The following is an 18,720-nucleotide window of genomic DNA, read 5'->3' as shown; positions in this document are numbered from 1 at the left end:
TTGCAATGCCTTATGCTGAGTAACTGAACCATGTGACTTCAATGAAGGTACTTATCTATGAAGTGAGGGTAGTAATACATCCCACACCAGGCATATTCTCATGGTTAGATGAAGTAAAAATGTGTAATGTGCCTAGTGGAGCTCCTGGCACAGAAATGCCCTCCAAAAAGTTTACCACTGCGAGTATTAACAGCACTGCGTGAATTAATCCTCCAAAGGTAAGTAATGGGAGATTCTGCCAATCTGAGCTGTGTTCTTGTGAGAACTTTGCAAAACAGAATTCTGTACCATTACGAACCAAGTTACTTGGGAATCCTGTAGGGAAAATTTTGACTTCAAATTGTATAGACCCAACTTTCCTGTGAGCCCCGCAATGTCAGGAACCCGATATGGTCTACTCATCCATCGTAAGTAAGGTGGCCAGTGTAAGAGGCAGTACAGTTTTTTCCTAAGATGTGTGACTACAGGCTTCCTTACCACAGACTCCTTGATGGACTTCAAGGGTCTAGGCTTTCTCCCAACATATGCAAATTTACAGGCATACTCATTTCTCCTAGAGATTAAAAAAAAATTATTCCTGGCTCTCATTCAATTCTCAAAAGGCTCTTTATTACCTCAATAAAGGTTTGGCATCTCTGCTGTTAACAATCTGGGTTTTGGAATATAGATTTGAATTTTCTTAACAGAAAGAATTTCAATCTGATAGTGATGGTTTTTGTTTAGTTGCTAAGTCGTGTCTGACTCTTTGCAACCCCATGAACTGCAGCACATCAGTCTTCCCCGTCCTTCACTATTTCTCTGAGTTTGCTCAAATTCACGTCCATTGAGTTAGTGATGCCATCCAACCATCTCATTCTCTGTCATCCCCTTCTCCTCTTGGCCTCAACCTTTCCCAGCATCACGGATCTTTGCATCAGGTGGCCAAAGTATTGGAACTTCACCTTAGCACCAATCCTTCCAATGAAGATTCAGGGTTGATGTCCTTTAGGATCGTCTGGTTTTGTCTCCTAATTATAAATAAAAATTTTTAGATATGTACTTCCTGTTTATGTTCTGTGACTCATTTGCCAGGGTGAACACCTTTGCATAAATGTTGATAAACTGAGAGGCTGCTTCTGATGAGCACACTAATTATAAATTCAAAAAAGCAAGACGGGAGCATTTGTTTGGAAAAATTCTAACTTTTTATAAACAAGTCAGAAAATTGATTTACAAAAATGTGTTTAACCATTATGACTGATTTCTGAACTATAGTTTTGCCAAAGGACTTAGATTTCAAAGAAAAACTCTTGTTGGTGTGTGAAAGTGTATATCTGTTCTTTATTTTCCAGTTGCTATTATATCCAGAAAATACTGGAGGTTGTTACCTGGTCAAACTACTTATAAATAAGTTTTTTCTTTAAAGGATTGTGAATAACACTTTAGAGAACATGATGTGTGCCCTTCCCTGCCCCATTTTCTGTTTTATCAACATGTCTAAGCTTGGAATGTGAAGAAACAGTCATGGACTTGTAGTGTCCCAATGCCACATTTCCAAATTACCAACACCGTTAACAAGATGGATGATATTAACAGCTTTAGGTTCGCTCTGTAAAATAAATTTTTTATTGTTGTTGAATAGGTGGCAATATAACGGCACTTACAGCACCCATTGTTGTCGGGGAAACAGAATTGAGAGTTCATTCAGGTACTAGAACATTAGAAATAAGCTTAATAACTCTTAAAGGGAGACCACTTAGGAGCATGTTTGGCCCCTAATGAAATGCTTTGATGCATAGGAAGAAACAATATAGGGTGAAATATTAAGACCACCAGCCTGGTCTCGGTGACAGCAGTCATGAGCAGGAACCTGCTAGACTCTTGGCAGGTGGAGAGCAAAGTTGTGACTGGGCAGCTGATTGACTGCAGTCTGTGAGGGACTCATGAAATCCAGTACAGTGCCTTCAAGCAGGTGGTAGTAAAACCCTTGGACTTGGTATCTCCAAGAGAAGACTAATGTTTCTATTTCTCTCTACATATAAAAGCATTCATGACTCTACTCATGATTTCATTAGAAATTCCTTGTACTCTCATCTTACCCAACAGCAACAAAGAAATCAGGTCCTGCATTGCACAACTGGGTTATGCTAAAAATATGTATGTTTAGAGCTCCTCTGTTAACCATAGTAGTTGAGATGCATTTTCTCTGCTAGGGCAAAGGTGGTGGAATACATCCCCCAGAGTCATCAGTCAGGCTTCGGCAGTGCCTGTTTCTAAGAGGAGTTGGAGCAAACCTTGGTGGCCGAACCTTCTACACCTTTTGTCAAAGAAGGCATTTTTACATAAGCTGATTTCCGCTAGAGGCTATAATGAGATCCCTCCCGGAATTGAAGGAATATTGTTAATCCTTCCATATGGCGTGCACACTTAGGCTAAATTACCTCAGCCTGGAAGCCCCAGCAGACATTTTCCTTGTAATCAAATACAATAAAACCCAGAAATGAGTGTCTCCAGTTGAACAGTGAATTTCATAAGTGCAAGTGGAGACCGATAACTCATTGGATGCGTATGAAGAATTGGAGAGTGAGGGAGGAGAGGGGAGAGAAGCAGAGAATAGCATTCTTGCTTTGGGTCAACCACATGATCTTTTGCATGTTTCTATATCACTACATAAATGCACTTCTTTCAGGTGAACAAATTTAGTGTTTTATAATCAGTCTAATAGCCTGTTGGATTCATATGCAAACATCGGTATATAACCAGACTTACACTTAGGACATGTTAAATGTCTTTTAACTAGGAAACTGTGATGAGCAAGGTACTAATTTTAACTACTACTTTGAATTGAATGTTTCTTCTCAATTACCTAGATTGGCTCTTTGGGGTTTCTCACTGAAAGAATCCTGCTAGTGAAATTTCTCTCTCTCTCTTTTTTTTTTTTTCTTTTTTTGGCCTGCGTCCCACCCCATCCCACCCCCATTCCACCTCTCTAGATCATCACAGAGAGTAGCACTGACATTTATACACTGCCGTGTGTAAAATAGCTAGCTAGTGAGAAGCTGCTGTATAGCACAGGGGCTCAGCTTGATGGTTGCTGCTAGTGAAATGTTGACTTCTTTCCACATTTAGAAATGCTCCCTGATGTTTGGTTTTTTAGGCAAGGTCTTGAGTTATTCTCCATATGAGTTCCATGAACATTCTGTTCTTTACTTTTCTCATCAAATGGCCAGTATTTCCAAGTGGTGTCATGCTGAAAGCTACCTTCATGATGATCCATACCCAGTGAAGAGAGGCTCTTGTTGTGGGTTCTCATGATGATGTGATTTGCAAAAGCAACTGGGAAAGGGAAGAAGCAAACCAAGGGCCAGAAATAATGCCTGAAAAGGTGACATTTATGCCTTGCTGAATGTCAAGAAGAGGAAGTGGGAACCACAGTGGAAATCCACAGGCACTCATCTTTTGCTATTCATTTTATCTCTACCAGAGTTTCTTCACCTCCAAAGTTAGAATAATGCCAGCTTCCACAAAATTATGTAATAATGATGCTGACGAATTTTAGTTTGAAAATAATGCCCTTCAGAGTAGACATGGTTCTATAAAAGTTTGTTAGAAAAGTTTTTAAGTATCCAGTCCCTAGACCATCCAACACAATCTTGGGACTCTAAAGAACTGCTGGTTAAGCTGAGTCTCATAGCTGTCCTCTTGGACAATAGCTGCCACTTTTCAATATAGTTCAGACCAAGCATCTTAGTGTTCTTTCTATCTCACTGTGGATCTGGTTTATTAACCTACTTTATTGCTAAGCCATTGACTGTTACTCTCTGACCAGCGGAAATCCACTGTGCTTTGGCCACTGATGAGTCCCTGGCAGTCACATCCGCTTCTTTCTCTGGTAGTGGGGAGAGCCAGCGTTGAGACTGTGTTGGTGATCAGGAGTCTGTGACAGTTCTTCATTAACTGAAAGGAAAAATACTAGTTAATACTTCAGAGGCAGCTGAGTGCCGCTGGTCATTCACAGCTCCTAAGGTGTAATTGGCCAGCACTTCTATCCTGGTGGTTACAGAAGTCACGGACGTCACAGCAACTACTACTGCAGGATCTCTCCTTTGCTTCTCAACCTCTCCCAAAAGAAATGTAAATGCTTATTTCTAAAGGATGGTCATGGTTAGACAGGGCAAATTACCACTGTAATAAAAGTCGTTATGTGTTAAGTATATTTTATATTCAGTAGATTAAATGTTGATTAAATGTATTAAGACTTCCACATTCAATAAACATTTATTAAGCCTGTCTAATGTAAGGCCTAGGGATATGGAAATAAGTAAGAGAGGGTTTCTGTCCTGCTCCTCCCCACCAAAAATGTGTTTCAGCATTTAGTCTTTAGACAAGTCATATTTGTCTCCTCTTTACCTTTTGGTACCTTTGACTGAAAACTGAGATGCCAATTTTCACTTAATCCTTTAAAATATAACTTCACTTAAAGCTACTGAAATATTAAAACTTATCAGTGACATAATTACAAACTGGTGTCATTGTCTAATCCCCAGTTTCCTCCCTCTGTAGCATTTGACATGAGCTCCCTTCCCGTGACCCCCACCCGATCATACTCCTCCCCTTGGCTTTTATTATGTAGCATCCTTCTGTATATCCTTATCTGCTCTGGTACTTTCACCCGTTACCTCTCTTGCAATAATAAATTTGATCTTTAGCCCTGAAATCCTGACAGTTATCCTTTGAGATCTTCCTGATAGATCAAAAAATACAGCCTTCTTTCTGACTACCACCAACATGCATAACAGAAACTATTGTTACTCTTAAAAGTTTATTTTCAGAATTATAATTAATCAAATTATCAAAGCCAGAGACAGGAGTTTATATAATCTCATAGGAGATAATGCATGTTTATAGCATTGAACCTGAAAATATTCTTTTAGGCCCACATGTCAAATCCTAGCAATTTATTCCTTGCCAGGCACTTTATATGCCATGTATCCCAGGACATGAGCACTCTCTCTGACTTTCCGTGATTCCACACTGCTTGTCATCTTAGTCGAGAGAGGGTACATTTACACTGGAGGCTATCAGGTCTTAGGTTACACAAGCCTCAAGTTTTAACAGCTAATGTTTGTTGGTCACTTTGGTGCCAAACACTGTGAAAAGACCTTTGTGGGTCTTATTTAATTCTTATGTTGTAGTCACTTACTCTTAATTTACAGGGGAACAAATGAAGGTATAGAGAAATCAAAATGAGTCAGTTTGCCCAAGATCATAGAAACTGATGGATTTAGGATTTGATCCCAGGCAGTCTTGACTCTGGAGCCCATACTCTCAGCCACTCAGTTTCACTGCCTTTCCAAATAGATTATTGCTAGTTCAAAGTTCAGATAGCCCATGCCTTAGGTTATAGACTCATTGCAATATGAGTGATTTCTTCCCTCATTCTTCATTACCAAAGATGCTTTGAATGAGGAGCCAGGATACAAATTGTAGAACTGAGAATAGGTGATCTGAATAATAACACTGAATGAAGAGAACTAGAAGCATGGAAAACTAGGGGGGAGAGACCAAAAGGAAACCCATCATTCCTCAATGAGCTATCTATCCTGTAAACCAAGTGTCTGTGTCAGGCTCAATGAAGAGAGCAAGAGAAATAGCTTGTAATACTGAAAGAGCTTGTAATTTGGCCATTGTTTCATTTTAATGGAACTTTTAGGAGAGCATAGAGAGATTAGACAGGTGAGAATTGGCAAGTGGCCCTGAGAACATCAGAGTTTGTAATTGAAGATTATTCTGCAGGCAATGACATTGTCTCTGTTGGGCCACAGGTGAAGTGTAATCTCCTTGATTCAGAGATAAATCTTCATGCTGAGGAATCACCATCATCAATAATTACCCTGTTAAAGAGATTGGTCCATCCCCTCAAGATTTTTGTAAAATTCTTGCCTTCTTTAAATTCTCCCACCATTGGCTCTCATGTTGGTGATGAGCTTATTTGCCTGGGCTGAAAGTATTCATTCAGCAGATACCCACTGAACACCTACCCTGTGTTCAATACTCCAGGGGTAGTGTTTTAGCTGAGAGGGCTATTTCTGGAGCCAGATACCCTGTCTCTACCATTTTCTAAGTGACTGACCTTGGGCAATTTACTTAATTTTAAGTAAAATTTTTAGAACTTATTTTTAAGTAAAGGTAATTTTGTCTTGAAGTTTAATATGGCTACTGGCTTCCCAGGTGGCACTGGTAGTAAAGAACCCGCCTGCCAATGCAGGAGATATGAGAGACATGGGTTTGATCCCTGGGTCAGGAAGATCCCCTGGGGGAGGATATGATAGCCCACTCCAGTATTTTTAGCACACGTAGGATATTTTAATGATAGTTATAATGACACAAACACTCTCTTCTGAGAATTCATATTAATAAATCAGCAGGGGTCATGACTGAACGTTGGTCAGAAAAGGGACTGTTAAAAACCTTACATGTATTACCTCACTTAATCTCCACAGCAACCCTACAGCTACATCCTGCTATTAATTCTATTTTACAAGTGAAGAAACGGAAGCTTCAAGAGGTTAGGTAGTATGCCACTTAATTGGACATGCATCCTAAGTCACGTTGCTGCTGCTGCTGCTGCTTCTGCTAAGTCGCTTCAGTCATGTCCGACTCTGTGCGACCCCGTAGATGGCAGCCCACTAGGCTCCCCCATCCCTGGGATTCTCCAGGCAAGAATACTGGAGTGGGTTGCCATTTCCTTCTCCAATGCATGAAAGTGTCGTATCTGACTCTTAGTGATCCCATGGACTGCAGCCTTAATTGTGTCCAACTCTGTGTGACCCCATGGACTGTAGCCCACCAGGCTTCTCTATCCACAGAATTCTCTAGGCAATAATACTGGAGTGGGTTGTCATGCCTTCCTCCAGGGGATCTTCTTCCTGCCTTTGAACCAGTTTCTCTTATGTCTCCTACATTGGCAGGCGGGTTCTTTATCACTAGCACCATGGGACAGTGAATGTAAATGGATTATTTTATGGAAAGGCAATGCCAAAGAATGCTCAAACTACCACACAATTGCACTCATCTCATATGCTAGTAAAGTAATGCTCAAAATTTTCCAAGCCAGGCTTCAGCAATACATGAACTGTGAAATTCCAGATGTTCAAGCTGGTTTTAGAAATGGCAGAGGAACCAGAGATCAAGTTGCCAACATTCCCTGGATCATCAAAACAGTGAGAGTTCCAGAAAAATATCTGTTTCTGCTTTATTGACTATGCCAAAGCCTTTGACTGTGGATCACAATAAACTGTGGAAAATTCTGAAAGAGATGGGAATACCAGACCACTTGACCTGCCTCTTGAGGAACCTGCATGCAGGTCAAAGGACAACAGTTAGAACTGGACATGGAACAACAGACTGGTTCCAAATGGGAAAAGGAGTATGTCAAGGCTGTATATTGTCACCCTGCTTATTTAACTTCTATGCAGAGTACATCATGAGAAACGCTGGGCTGGAGGGAAGCACAAGCTGGAATCAAGATTGCCAGGAGAAATATCAATAACCTCAGATATGCAGATGACACCACTCTTATAGTAGAAAGGGAAGAAGAACTAAAGAGCCTCTTGATGAAAGTGAAAGAGGAGAGTGAAAAAGTTGGCTCAAAACTCAACATTCAGAAAACGAAGATCATGGCATCCAGTCCCATCACTTCATGGCAAATAGATGGGGAAACAGTGGCTATTTTTCTGGGCTCCAAAATCACTTCAAATGGTGATTGCACCCATGAAATTAAAAGACACTTACTCCTTGAGTGGAAAGTTATGACCAACCTAGACAGCATATTAAAAAGCAGAGATATTACTTTGTCAACAAAGGTCTGTCTAATCAAGGCTATGGTTTTACCAGTAGTCATGTATGGATGTGAGAGTTGGACTATAAAGAACGCTGAGTGCAGAATTGATGCTTTTGAACTGTGGTGTTGGAGAAGATTCTTGAGATTCCCTTGGACTGCAAGGAGATCCAACCAGTCCATCCTAAAGGAAATCAGTCCTGGGTGTTCATTGGAAAGACTGATGTTGAAGCTGAAACTCCAATATTTTGGCCACCTGATGTGAAGAGCTAACTCATTTGAAAAGACCCTGATGGTGGGAAAGATTGAAGGCAGGAGGAGAATGGGACAACAGAGGATGAGATGGTTAGATGGCTTCACTGACTCAATGAACACAAGTTTGGGTAAAATCTGGGAGTTGGTGATGGACAGGGAGGCCTGGCGTGCTGCAGTTCATGGGGTCGTAAAGAGTCGGACACGACTGAGTGACTGAACTGACTGACTGAGCACTCTAATCACTTTCTATAAAGATTGTTTGATATGTTAAGAGAGCTTTTACACAGCTGATTTAGTCATGCTTTGACAGACCAGTCAAGAATCACCACTCCCTCAATGGAATCTGTGGACAAATCCATATGTTATGACCTATTGAAGATTAGAGTACATGCTTAATAATTTTTCTTTAAAGCCCTCAATTTTAGCTATATTTTTCTTCAACTAATTGTTATCAAATATGTTTTATTTTTAAATGCCCAACCTGTAAGATGAATTGCAAATGTTAAAAAAAAAAGAAAGGTTAGGTAGTGTGACCATTGTTATAGAGCTGAAGTTCAAACTCCCATTTGGTTTGACCCTTTCGCCTGAGATCTTAACAATTTCACTCGGTTAACCCTTAACTTACTCTGATTTCTCTAAATCCTTTTTTTTTTTTTTTTTTATTGCTAACCACCAAAGCATATATATATAGTCGCTCGGTCATGTCAGACTCTTTGTGACCCCATGAACAGTAGCCCACCAGGCTCCTTTGTCCATGGGATTCTCCAGACAAGAGCACTGGAGTGGGTTGCCAGTTCCTTCTCCAAAAAGTTCAGTGAGAGATGCCTAGCCACACTGCACATTTTCAATACTTTAGTTACCTGTTTGAGAATGTCAGTTGCTGAAGGTCAGAACCTGATCACTTTTCCTGACCTTATTTTACATCTAACTCCATACAAAACTTTCAGGCTTTCGAGAGACACAATTTGTTTTTTCATAGTGTCTGCTTTTGGCAATGTTGATTATTTTAGCAAGCAATTTGTTTGTGATCAGGGTGATGGTATTTTGAGTGGCACTGAACGTAGCAGTTTAGAAATCTCAGGACTCGGGGAGGTAAGATCATCAAAACTTTCACCCACGGAGAGGTGACATGTCCCTGGCAGAGGCTGATGAAGGGTTGGTGATGGAAATTTCAAGAATCGGGCCTCCACCTCAAGAGCTTACTCAAGGCAATGGAAACAGATTGAAGAGTGCAGGATGTTAGGGAATTTCCTTTCCTTCTTTGTGAAAAAACTGATGTTCTCTACATACTAATTAAATTTTCATGCACTGTTACCTCCTAAGGCTTGAAATGTGGGATTAATGATTACGATACCTCCACATGCTTTCCATCACATCTTAAAATGCATCTGTTGCGTGATGGACTTGGATGTATGAGGCAGGCAAGATAAGTTTCTGTTTCAGGATGCAAAACTCTGGGGTTCTGTGAACACACTAGTTAATCTGTCAATGTCCCTTTCTTCACAGGACAAAATAGGAATGATTACACTTGCCATAACCCTGGTTGCAAGATTGATGACATGACGTTTGACCATCTGTTGATAGTTTTTAAGTGGGAGTTGCTAAAGAGAGATTTAAACTGGTGATATTTTATTTGGGGCCAGGTGATCTCTTTTGCCCTCAAACTGGAGAGAAGATAAACAACTGCTTGCCCTTAGGAAAACAGTTATAGAAAGAACTATAATTTTAAAAGCTATATGTTCTCAGAGGTTTTTTTAAATAAGAAAGGGAAATTTGGAATTGGATTGGATCCACATAAAAATGAAGGCATGCCTTGTCTAAGGTTGTCTGCTCACACTGGAAAATGTAATCAGGAATGACTCCAAAAAAGGATATGCAGATCCTAGATGCGAGCAGAGAGAAGCAAAGGAGGGTGAGAAGACTGACTTCAGATTTGTTTTTTGGTTAATACGACATTATCCAACTTAAGGAATATTACTGGTTTTTGTTGATTTTACTAAAATAGCTATTAACCTCTATATTAGTCTAACATTTGGGTACATTATTAATGCTTAGTCAATCAAACTACAATGCACTTTCATTCTTTCCAGTTACAGCAGAATAAATAGTCTCAATCTGAGACCCAGTAGCCTGTGGCCCAACCACTTTAAGCGTCCTGAGGTTTCTTTTTTCTCCCCACCTTAAGACCACAGTTTCATAGTAAATTCACACCAAGCCATCAGATATCTATTAGAGCTTGATGTTTACCAAACACTCTGATAGCACAATGATGGCATGTTTCCTTAATAAAAGTTTAATGGCTGAGAAAGAAGTGTATGTGCACACACTCACAGGGACTTACACACACATTCACCCCTGCCAGGCAGACATAGCAGACCATGTAACACTGTGTAATGTTTGTGAATCTATTGGCCTGAGAGAGACAAGCAGTCATGTGTCCAAATTGCTGATTCACAGTTCATCTGTCTTTGGGGGGCTGCAGTGAAGTATCCCTGCATCAAGTCTTCAGAGCCCAGTGTACCATCCACACTGCTGGTGAGATCAAACTTGTCATGTTTCCCCGTGAAGGTATCTTAAGAAGGCATTTATTGAGGAGTCCCTGCACACTCAAAAAATGTGTGATTCCAGGCCTCCCAGAAAGACGGATAGTCCATGGACTTGTTTCAGATGTGTGCCATGGGAAAGGACCTCTAACCCTGGCCCTGGGTGGCTTCTCACTTACCCTCCATCAGCTTGATCCTGAAGTAGGCAATGAGAAGGAGCAGCAGCAAAGTCACAGGCAAGAAGATGCCAGAGAACAGGAACCAGCCTGGAAGCTCTCTCAGGAGCTCTGACAGCACAGGGCTCATTGCCAGTCACATAGATCCCCTACCCCGGGCCAGTGGGGTTTGTACTCCGGGTGAGGTCAGCTTCGCTTAGAGGCTACCTTGTTTTCTTCTGGGGTTCTGGCCTTTGCTCAGCATATCTCGGTGGAACTTTTTGTGGACTTTGCTCTATTTAAACAGCCCCATGAATTCTGAGAGGATTGCTGGCAGGTTACTCTGTAACTCAGTTACAAAGTATAGTGGAATTGAGTATTGATTCTCCCAGGCCATTCCAGAGATGACTGTTTATTTGGTGAGGTTGGGAATGACACTAGGAGACCTAAATTTATTTGTATTCAGTTTATATGATTTGAAAAGTACCTGACTTCAAGCAAACCTGTTTGTTATATATAGGGGTGTGTGTGTGTATGTGTTAGTTTGTTCAGTCATGTCCAACTCTTTGCAACCTCCTACACTGTAGCCTGCCAGGCTCTTCTGTCCATGGAATTCTCCAGGCAAGAATACTGAAGCGGGTTGCCATTTCCTTACACTACCAATATATTCCCAGATGTAGAAAAGAACTTTCCCTACATTTTCTAAATTTCAGAGAAAAAAATCACCATGTTAATGTACCTGGGTCTAGAAAACCTGAAATTTCCTTCATACACAGTTCTTTCCATTTGTAAAAACTCTTCCTAGTATGTCCTGCTCCGAATGCTTTTCCAAGCAGTACACTGATTTATTCAGTTATTTGACAAATACTTAATTCTTCTATAACCCAACCTGTTGACTAGATGCTGGATGTATAAGAAAAAATCATGGTAGCTGCCCTCTGAGAGTGGAGATGGACACAGAAAGAGAGAATGGCCGCAAGACACGATGATGGAATGGATGGTAACCCGGTCCCTGGCCTTCTCCCCTTGCTGCATCAGTTTGCGCTTGCTGCTTTAGCAGCTGGCACCCTCCAGTCTTCTGCTCACACATTCCTGTGGTGCTTCATTGGCAGTAGAAGGTGCCCCCTGAATGACAGTGATGTGGCTTATGTGGTAACTACCAAGTTTCTCAGAAAAGACTAAAAGGGCAAGGGTAGGAGACTGTGTTGACATTGGCTCATAGACTGAGTTGAGTTGCCATTCACTTAAGCTTTAGAGAAAAAAAATTGAAGATACTGATTTACTAAACTAAAAGCAACTAAAAAGTCACGTCTTTTTTAAAATAAATTTATTTATTTTAATTGGAGGCTAATTACTTTACAATATTGTATTGGTTTTGCCATACATCAACATGAATCCACCACTGGTATGCACGTGTTCCCCATCCTGAACCCCCCTCCCACCTCCCTCCCCATACCATCCCTCTGGGTCATCTCAGTGCACCAGCCCCAAGCATCCTGTATCCTGCATCGAATCTGGACTGGTGATTCATTTCATATATGATATTATACATGTTTCAATGCCACTCTCCCATATCATCCCACCATCGCCCTCTCCCACAGAGTCCAAAAGACTGTTCTATACATCTGTGTCTCTTTTGCTGTCTCACATACAGGTTTATCATTACCATCTTTCTAAATTCCATATATATGCGTTAGTATACTGTATTGGTGTTTTTCTTTCTGGCTTACTTCACTCTGTATAATAGGCTCCAGTTTCATCCACCTCATTACAGTTTTGGAAGTTTTGGCCACAGCAGTCAGAGCAGAAAAATAAATAAAACTAATCCAAATTGGAAAAGAAGAAGTAAAACTCTCACTGTTTACAGATGACATGATCCTCTACATAGAAAACCCTAAAGACTCACCAGAAAATTACTAGAGCTAATCAATGAATATAGTAAAGTTGCAGGATATAAAATCAACACGCAGAAATCCCTTGCATTCCTATACACTAATAATGAGAAAATAGAAAGAGAAATTAAGGAAACAATTCCATTCACCACTGCAACGAAAAGAATAAAATACTTAGGAATATATCTACCTAAAGAAACAAAAGACCTATATATAAAAAACTATAAAACACTGGTGAAAGAAAGCAAAGAGGATACTAATAGGTGGAGAAATATACCATGTTCATGGATCAGATGAATTGATATAGTGCAAATGAGTAAACTACCCAAAGCAATCTATAGATTCAATGCAATCCCTATCAAGCTACCAATGGTATTTTTCACAAGGCTAGAACAAATAATTTCACAATTTGTATGGAAATACAAAAAACCTCGAATAACCAAAGCAATCTTGAGAAAAAAGAATGGAACTGGAGGAATCAACCTGCCTGACCTCAGGCTCTACTACAAAGCCACAGTCATCAAGACAGTATGGTACTGGCACAAAGACAGAAATATAGATCAATGGAACAAAATAGAAGGCCCAGAGTTAAATCCACACACCTATGGACACCTTATCTTTGACAAAGGAGGCAAGAATATAAAATGGAGAAAAGTCACTTCTATAATGAAAAGTCTCCTAGAGGATGTGGAAAAATTGGGGAGGGAGATTGGTAGCCACTCCTTGGGTTGATTTCTCTTTTCATGTTCTAACCTTCCCCATGGCCACTTGGGGCCTACCTTAGTGAGTGGCTGGCAGACTCTACCAAGGATATGCTGTTGTCACTGCCTCTGGAATTATCTCATCAAGGGTTTCCCATGGCTATGCAGAGTCTTTGTCACAGCTGTGAAGTTTTTACCCTAATCTATAAAACATTAGAATGGGGAGGGTCTCTGGGTTGCTTAGCTGGCTTCCTAAGCAGTAAACAGTAAATAGATTGTCAAACCTATCCCTGAATATTTCATATTTTATTATAAAGGACATTGCTTTAAAAATTTTGATTCCTGGTTGTGGCTGGTATTAAAAGTTTTCTTCATCTATGAAAAATACCACATCACTGGGAACTTTTAGAAGATTAGAAATTAGGATTTGTTAAACATCCTTTAGAGCTTAAGAACTTTTTCAATAGAGGCTATTTTCCAAATTCACTCTGGTTGTTTGTGTTATGCTAAGTAGGTCTAGCAGATAGAAGGATGGAGATTGAAACACTGGTAATCAGCCTATTTGATTGACCAGAATCTGGAGTGGAGTTCAATAGAGTGTGCAATTTGCTACCATAACGAGAACAAATTCTTTACCTACATTTCAATTCAAAAGAATTGAAAATTCTTTTCAACATGTGGTGGGAATAATCATTAATGTCATTGGAAGATGTATATCTGTGAAAATAGAGGGACATCTTACATTAGGGGTTAAATTCTCCTGTTATTTCCTTAGTAGTAAATGAGCCCATTGTTGATTTCCATGACAATTTAAGGCACAAGTGATTACAGATGTTGATATAAAATTTCTAGAGGATGACTTTTACATCCTATTATGTCCTTAGTGACAGATGGACAAAGCCTTTTTTAGACAGTTGTGACCTATTGAAGGTGATACCAAACCTACCAGGCCTTTGGCTTGAATTCTGCATTCATCTGAATAAGTGATAAAGGATGACTCATTTCAGCGACATGCCACAGGGCAGTGAAGGTTCTGAAGTTCATCAATGGAAGAGGCCAAAGTGCCATTGCTGATATCTGGAGAATCAAATTACATAGAGCAGCAAAACCAATACAAAAAAAATTAAATACAAATGAAATGGACACACTTTAAATGAAGTGCTCTGATTTGATTATATGGGTGATGTTTTGCTAATGAAGCATCGCTCACTGTAAATGTAGTCATGACTACTTCAGTGTGAGTCTTTTGGGTTGGAAAGCCTATAGCCTCTGCCCCTTGTTAACTGCTCTTCTGAACTTGGCTCATTAGTGCATGTCAATTAAACTAGTGTCACTTGGCACCAGTACAACAGTCAACACAAAATAAGGACTCTGAAATCATGTGGTAGTAGTAGGTTATAAGGTGTTCATTCAGCAAAAAAGATAGACGCGGAAGTGACAATAAAGAATTTAAATTCTTTGCGAACTTTGAGACAAGGTCCATAGGACTTCATTTATTTATATTTCATGTAACTAATATTTATTGAGGGCTTAACATGTGCCTTGGAGGCACTATGAATATAACCATGGGTAAGACAAACTCCCTGTGCTTATACATTCCAGTGGGGTAGACAGACCATTAGCAATAGTAGGTAACAGTTATTGAACGTGTGAATTGTTCCAGAGAATAGTAGTTCCATGTTCTATCTCTTTTTTTTACTTTTATTTTGTCTTTTTTTTTTTCCCCCCTTGGCTGCACTGCATGGCTTTTGGGATCTTAGTTTCCAGATGAGGGATTGAACCCAGGCCCTCTGCAGTGGAAACCTAGAGTCCATTAGGACCACCAGGGAGTTCCCTCCCATGTTCTATCTCATTACAGTCTTATAACAATGCCTTTGAAGCAGGTATCAATTCTGTAAAGCTCATGAAACTTTCATAACTCATCAATGATCACACAGCTATGAAGTGGTAGGGTTGAAATTTGAACCCAGAACCCAAACATTTATCTGCTATACTCTACTGCCTCTCAACCTCCTAGAGATATAGTGTCAAGTCATGACAAGCACTCTGCAGGAAAAAAAAGAGAGAGAGAGAGAGAGAGAAGGCAGGACAAGGAGAGAAGAGAATAACTGGAAATTTTACTTTTAGGTGGTGGTCAGGGAAGGAGTATTAGCCTTCTAGAGCTACTGTAACAAAATCCTGCAGACTGGGTGGCTTAAATGACAGAAATTAATCTTTTCAGTTCTGAAGACTGGACATCCAAAACCAAGGTGCCAGCAGAGCTGGTTTCTCTTGAGATCTCTCTGTAGATGGCTGGCTGACTTCTTGCTGTATCCTCACATGGCCTCTTCTCTGAGCTCAGGCAACCCACGTGTTTCTTCCTCTCCTTATAAGGATTGGATTAGGGTCTCACCCTTACAACCTCATTTAACCTTAGCTACCTCCCTGAAAGACCCTATCTTCAAATAAACTCACTGGGGGCTATGGCTTCAACATATGAATTTAGGTGGGTACTCAATTCAGTCAATTATAGAAGATCTCTCTGGAATGCAGGCTTTTGAGCAGAGGCTTGAATGAAATGAAAGATGGAGCCCATGTGCATACGTAAAAGCATGGAGTTCTAGGCAGAGGGAGCATCGAGTACAAAATCCCTGAGTTAGGACTGTTTTCAGCTTGAAAGGAAGTGCAAAAGTAGACCCATTGTGACTGGGTCTGAGAAAGGGGGAAATTGGTAGAGGATACACTTTTGGGGCTTCCCTCATAGCTCAGTCAGTAAAGAATCTACCTGCAATGCAGGAGACCTGGGTTCAATTCCTGGGTTGGGGAGATTCCCCTGGAGAAGGAAATGGCAATCCACTCCAGTATTCTTGCCTGAAAAATCCCATGGACAGAGGAACCTGGCAGGCTACAGTCCATGGGGTTGCAAGAGTCGGATATGACTTAGCAACTAAACCACCACCACCACACTTTTGAGAAACTCTGATCTGGAAATGGGACAACATTGATGGTAGCTCAAGAAAATGTGCCCACAGGATTATTAGACATTGCTTGGAAATGGATAAATGTAGAGAATACTGGGGTAAGTAGATTATTGCAAGGTTTCTTAGAGTGCATTGTGAATCTTCAAGAGGGATTCAGTATGAGTCTTTTCAGACTTACTGGACCATTGAGGGTTTTTTGCCAGAAGAATCTCAGGAGATTATGGCTTGCAGAACATGCTTCTGGGTATTGGTAACCATGTAAGGAGATTTTTCCAGGTGCTCTGAACATAAAGCCTTCCCCTAAGTATCATTTGTGCATATGTTCTAAGTTGCTTCAGTAGTGTCCAACTCTCTGTGACCCTATGGACTGTAGCCTGCCAGGCTCCCCTGTCCATGGGATTCTCCAGGCAAGATACTGGAGTGGGTTGTCATGGCATCCTCCAGGGAACCCTTTCCAACTCAGGGATTGAACCAGTGTCTTGCATTTCCTGCATTGCAGGCAGATTCTTTACTGCTGAGCCACTGGGAAAGCCCAAATATCATCACATAGGATTGGTTTCCTTAGGTACAGAACAACAGATAGGAATCAAATTATTCTGAAAAAGTATGTTGGATTTTTTTTTTTTTTTGCTTTTGTTTTTGTGATTGTACTAGTACAGATTGAGCCCAGCAGTTCAAGAAGCATCAACAATGTCTTATTCATTAAATTCTCCAAGTATCAGCCCAGCCCACCCCACTTTACAGTTATTTTGTTGATAGGGAAATGTTCTTATCTCATTCATGAACTTTTTTCAAGGTTATTTTGTTCCACAGGAAAATGGTTCTTGGAACAGACCCACTTGAAACAGATTACCTATAATCCCATCAAAACTGGGATGGCGACAACAATTTGATGTTTCTGGTCACTAACAGGCTATGACAGGAGTGGGTGGCTCTCTGGGAATCGTTTAAGGGTGAATGTTTGCACCTCAGGGTCTCCAGGGAGAAGAGGGTACTTTGACACCCCAAATTACTTGTTGCTTGAATAAATTTGGGGCATAAGAGATGGAAGTTCTTGTTCAATGCAGCTTTTCTTTCCCTTCATCCATTATGCTTTGGTCAATCAACACAATTATAAAATAAGTGATAAGAATAGAGAGTGATTTATGCTAATTTGAGAGCTAGTGAAGTTTACATTTCAGTGCCCTTATTTTCATGGATCCTTCCAAGACCCAGGGAGGGACACTGAAAATATATACACGTGGTCGCATGTTTTGTCAAGTTTGCAAAAGAAAGAGATATTAACTGTAATTTATATCTTTCCACTTCAAATTCCTGTCTGTCAAACTCTGTGTCAGGGAGTGTCAGAGCAGTCATGGAAATTTTGGTGGCAGATCTAGGGAAAAGATGAGTTGCTGCTGCTGCTGCTGCTAAGTCACTTCAGTCGTGTCCAACTCTGTGCGACCCCATAGATGGCAGCCGACTAGGCTCCCCCATCCCTGGGATTCTCCAGGCAAGAACACTGGAGTGGGTTGCCATTTCCTTCTCCAATGCATGAAAGTGAAAAGTGAAAGTGAAGTTGCTCAGTCATGTCCAACTCTTTGCGACCCCATGGACTGCAGCCTACCAGGCTCCTCTGTCCATGGGATTTTCCATGCAAGAGTACTGGAGTGGGTTGCCATTGCCTTCTCCAAAAGATGAGTTCAGTTCAGTTCAGTCGCTCAGCCGTGTCCTACTCTTTGCGACCCCATGAATCGCAGCACGTCAGGCCTCCCTGTCCATCACCAACTCCAGGAGTTCACTCAGACTCACGTCCATTAAGTCAGTGATGCCATCCAGCCACCTCATCCTGGGTTGTCCCCTTCTCCTCCTGCCCCCAATTCCTCCCAGCATCAAAGTCTCTTCCAATGAGTCAACTCTTCGCATAGGGACATTTAATTTTGATTTAGGGGAATATTTGTGTGTTTTGCAGCCATTTCTGTATATAGTTAAGTGGTAGCTAGTTGTCTTAGGGCAGCAATGACTTTCAGGGATACTCATACCACTGCCTGTACTATAATTCACCTTGTGACCCAAATTTTCAGGGGCAAAATGACGTATCACAATTTAAACGTGTCTTATGCATTCAACTTCATCAGTGTGTGGGAAGTGGGAGAGCAATCAGATTTGAAATGTTAGGAGCCAGATTCTGTTGCGGAAAATTCTTCCAAACCTCATGCAAGTAGAATTATAAGTGCAAGATTGAATTTCACTCCTGCTCTGTCAAAAGGAAAGTTTTCTCCTGCAATGTATTCAGCTACATTTTGCTGTTAATTGAGTAGAGTAGAATTTGCCAGAGCTCCTGTGTTTGCAGTAGTACTACAAACAGTAAGTGCATCTTTGTGTGATATTGTACATTTTAAAGATCCCAAAGCAT

The 18,720-nt window shown here is 40.7% G+C and overlaps 1 protein-coding gene across 2 annotated transcripts; it reads right to left on the bottom strand.

Moving 5' to 3' along the window:
• Positions 1-587: 587 nt before the first annotated feature.
• On the bottom strand, positions 588-11,013 carry SMLR1 (small leucine rich protein 1). 2 transcript variants are annotated; one of them, XR_009601494.1, is made up of 3 exons: positions 10,797-11,013; positions 3,772-3,936; positions 588-1,007 (listed from the first exon to the last, which is right to left on the bottom strand). XR_009601494.1 is itself a non-coding variant. In NM_001410373.1 (2 exons), exons 1-2 carry the CDS (start codon positions 10,921-10,923, stop codon positions 3,851-3,853), a joined length of 213 nt encoding a protein of 70 aa, NP_001397302.1. In that variant the 5' UTR covers positions 10,924-11,010; the 3' UTR covers positions 1,564-3,850. The 2 variants fall into 2 exon arrangements, 1 of the variants encoding a protein (NP_001397302.1); NM_001410373.1 differs by lacking the exon at positions 588-1,007 and having other exon boundaries at positions 1,564-3,936; positions 10,797-11,010.
• Positions 11,014-18,720: the final 7,707 nt, after the last annotated feature.

This window comes from Ovis aries, chromosome 8, assembly GCF_016772045.2.
Source record: "Ovis aries strain OAR_USU_Benz2616 breed Rambouillet chromosome 8, ARS-UI_Ramb_v3.0, whole genome shotgun sequence".
Lineage (NCBI taxonomy): Eukaryota > Metazoa > Chordata > Mammalia > Artiodactyla > Bovidae > Ovis > Ovis aries.
Note: the sequence above shows the minus strand (reverse complement) of the source record. Positions and strands in the feature narration are given on the sequence as shown.

Excerpts from the sequence above, each read along its gene's own strand:
- SMLR1 (NM_001410373.1), bottom strand. The coding sequence starts at position 10,923 with ATGAGCCCTGTGCTGTCAGAGCTCCTGAGAGAGCTTCCAGGCTGGTTC. Across the intron at positions 3,937-10,796 it reads CAGGATCAAGCTGATGGAGG|TTAATGAAGAACTGTCACAG; the intron begins GTAAGTGAGAAG and ends TTTTCCTTTCAG.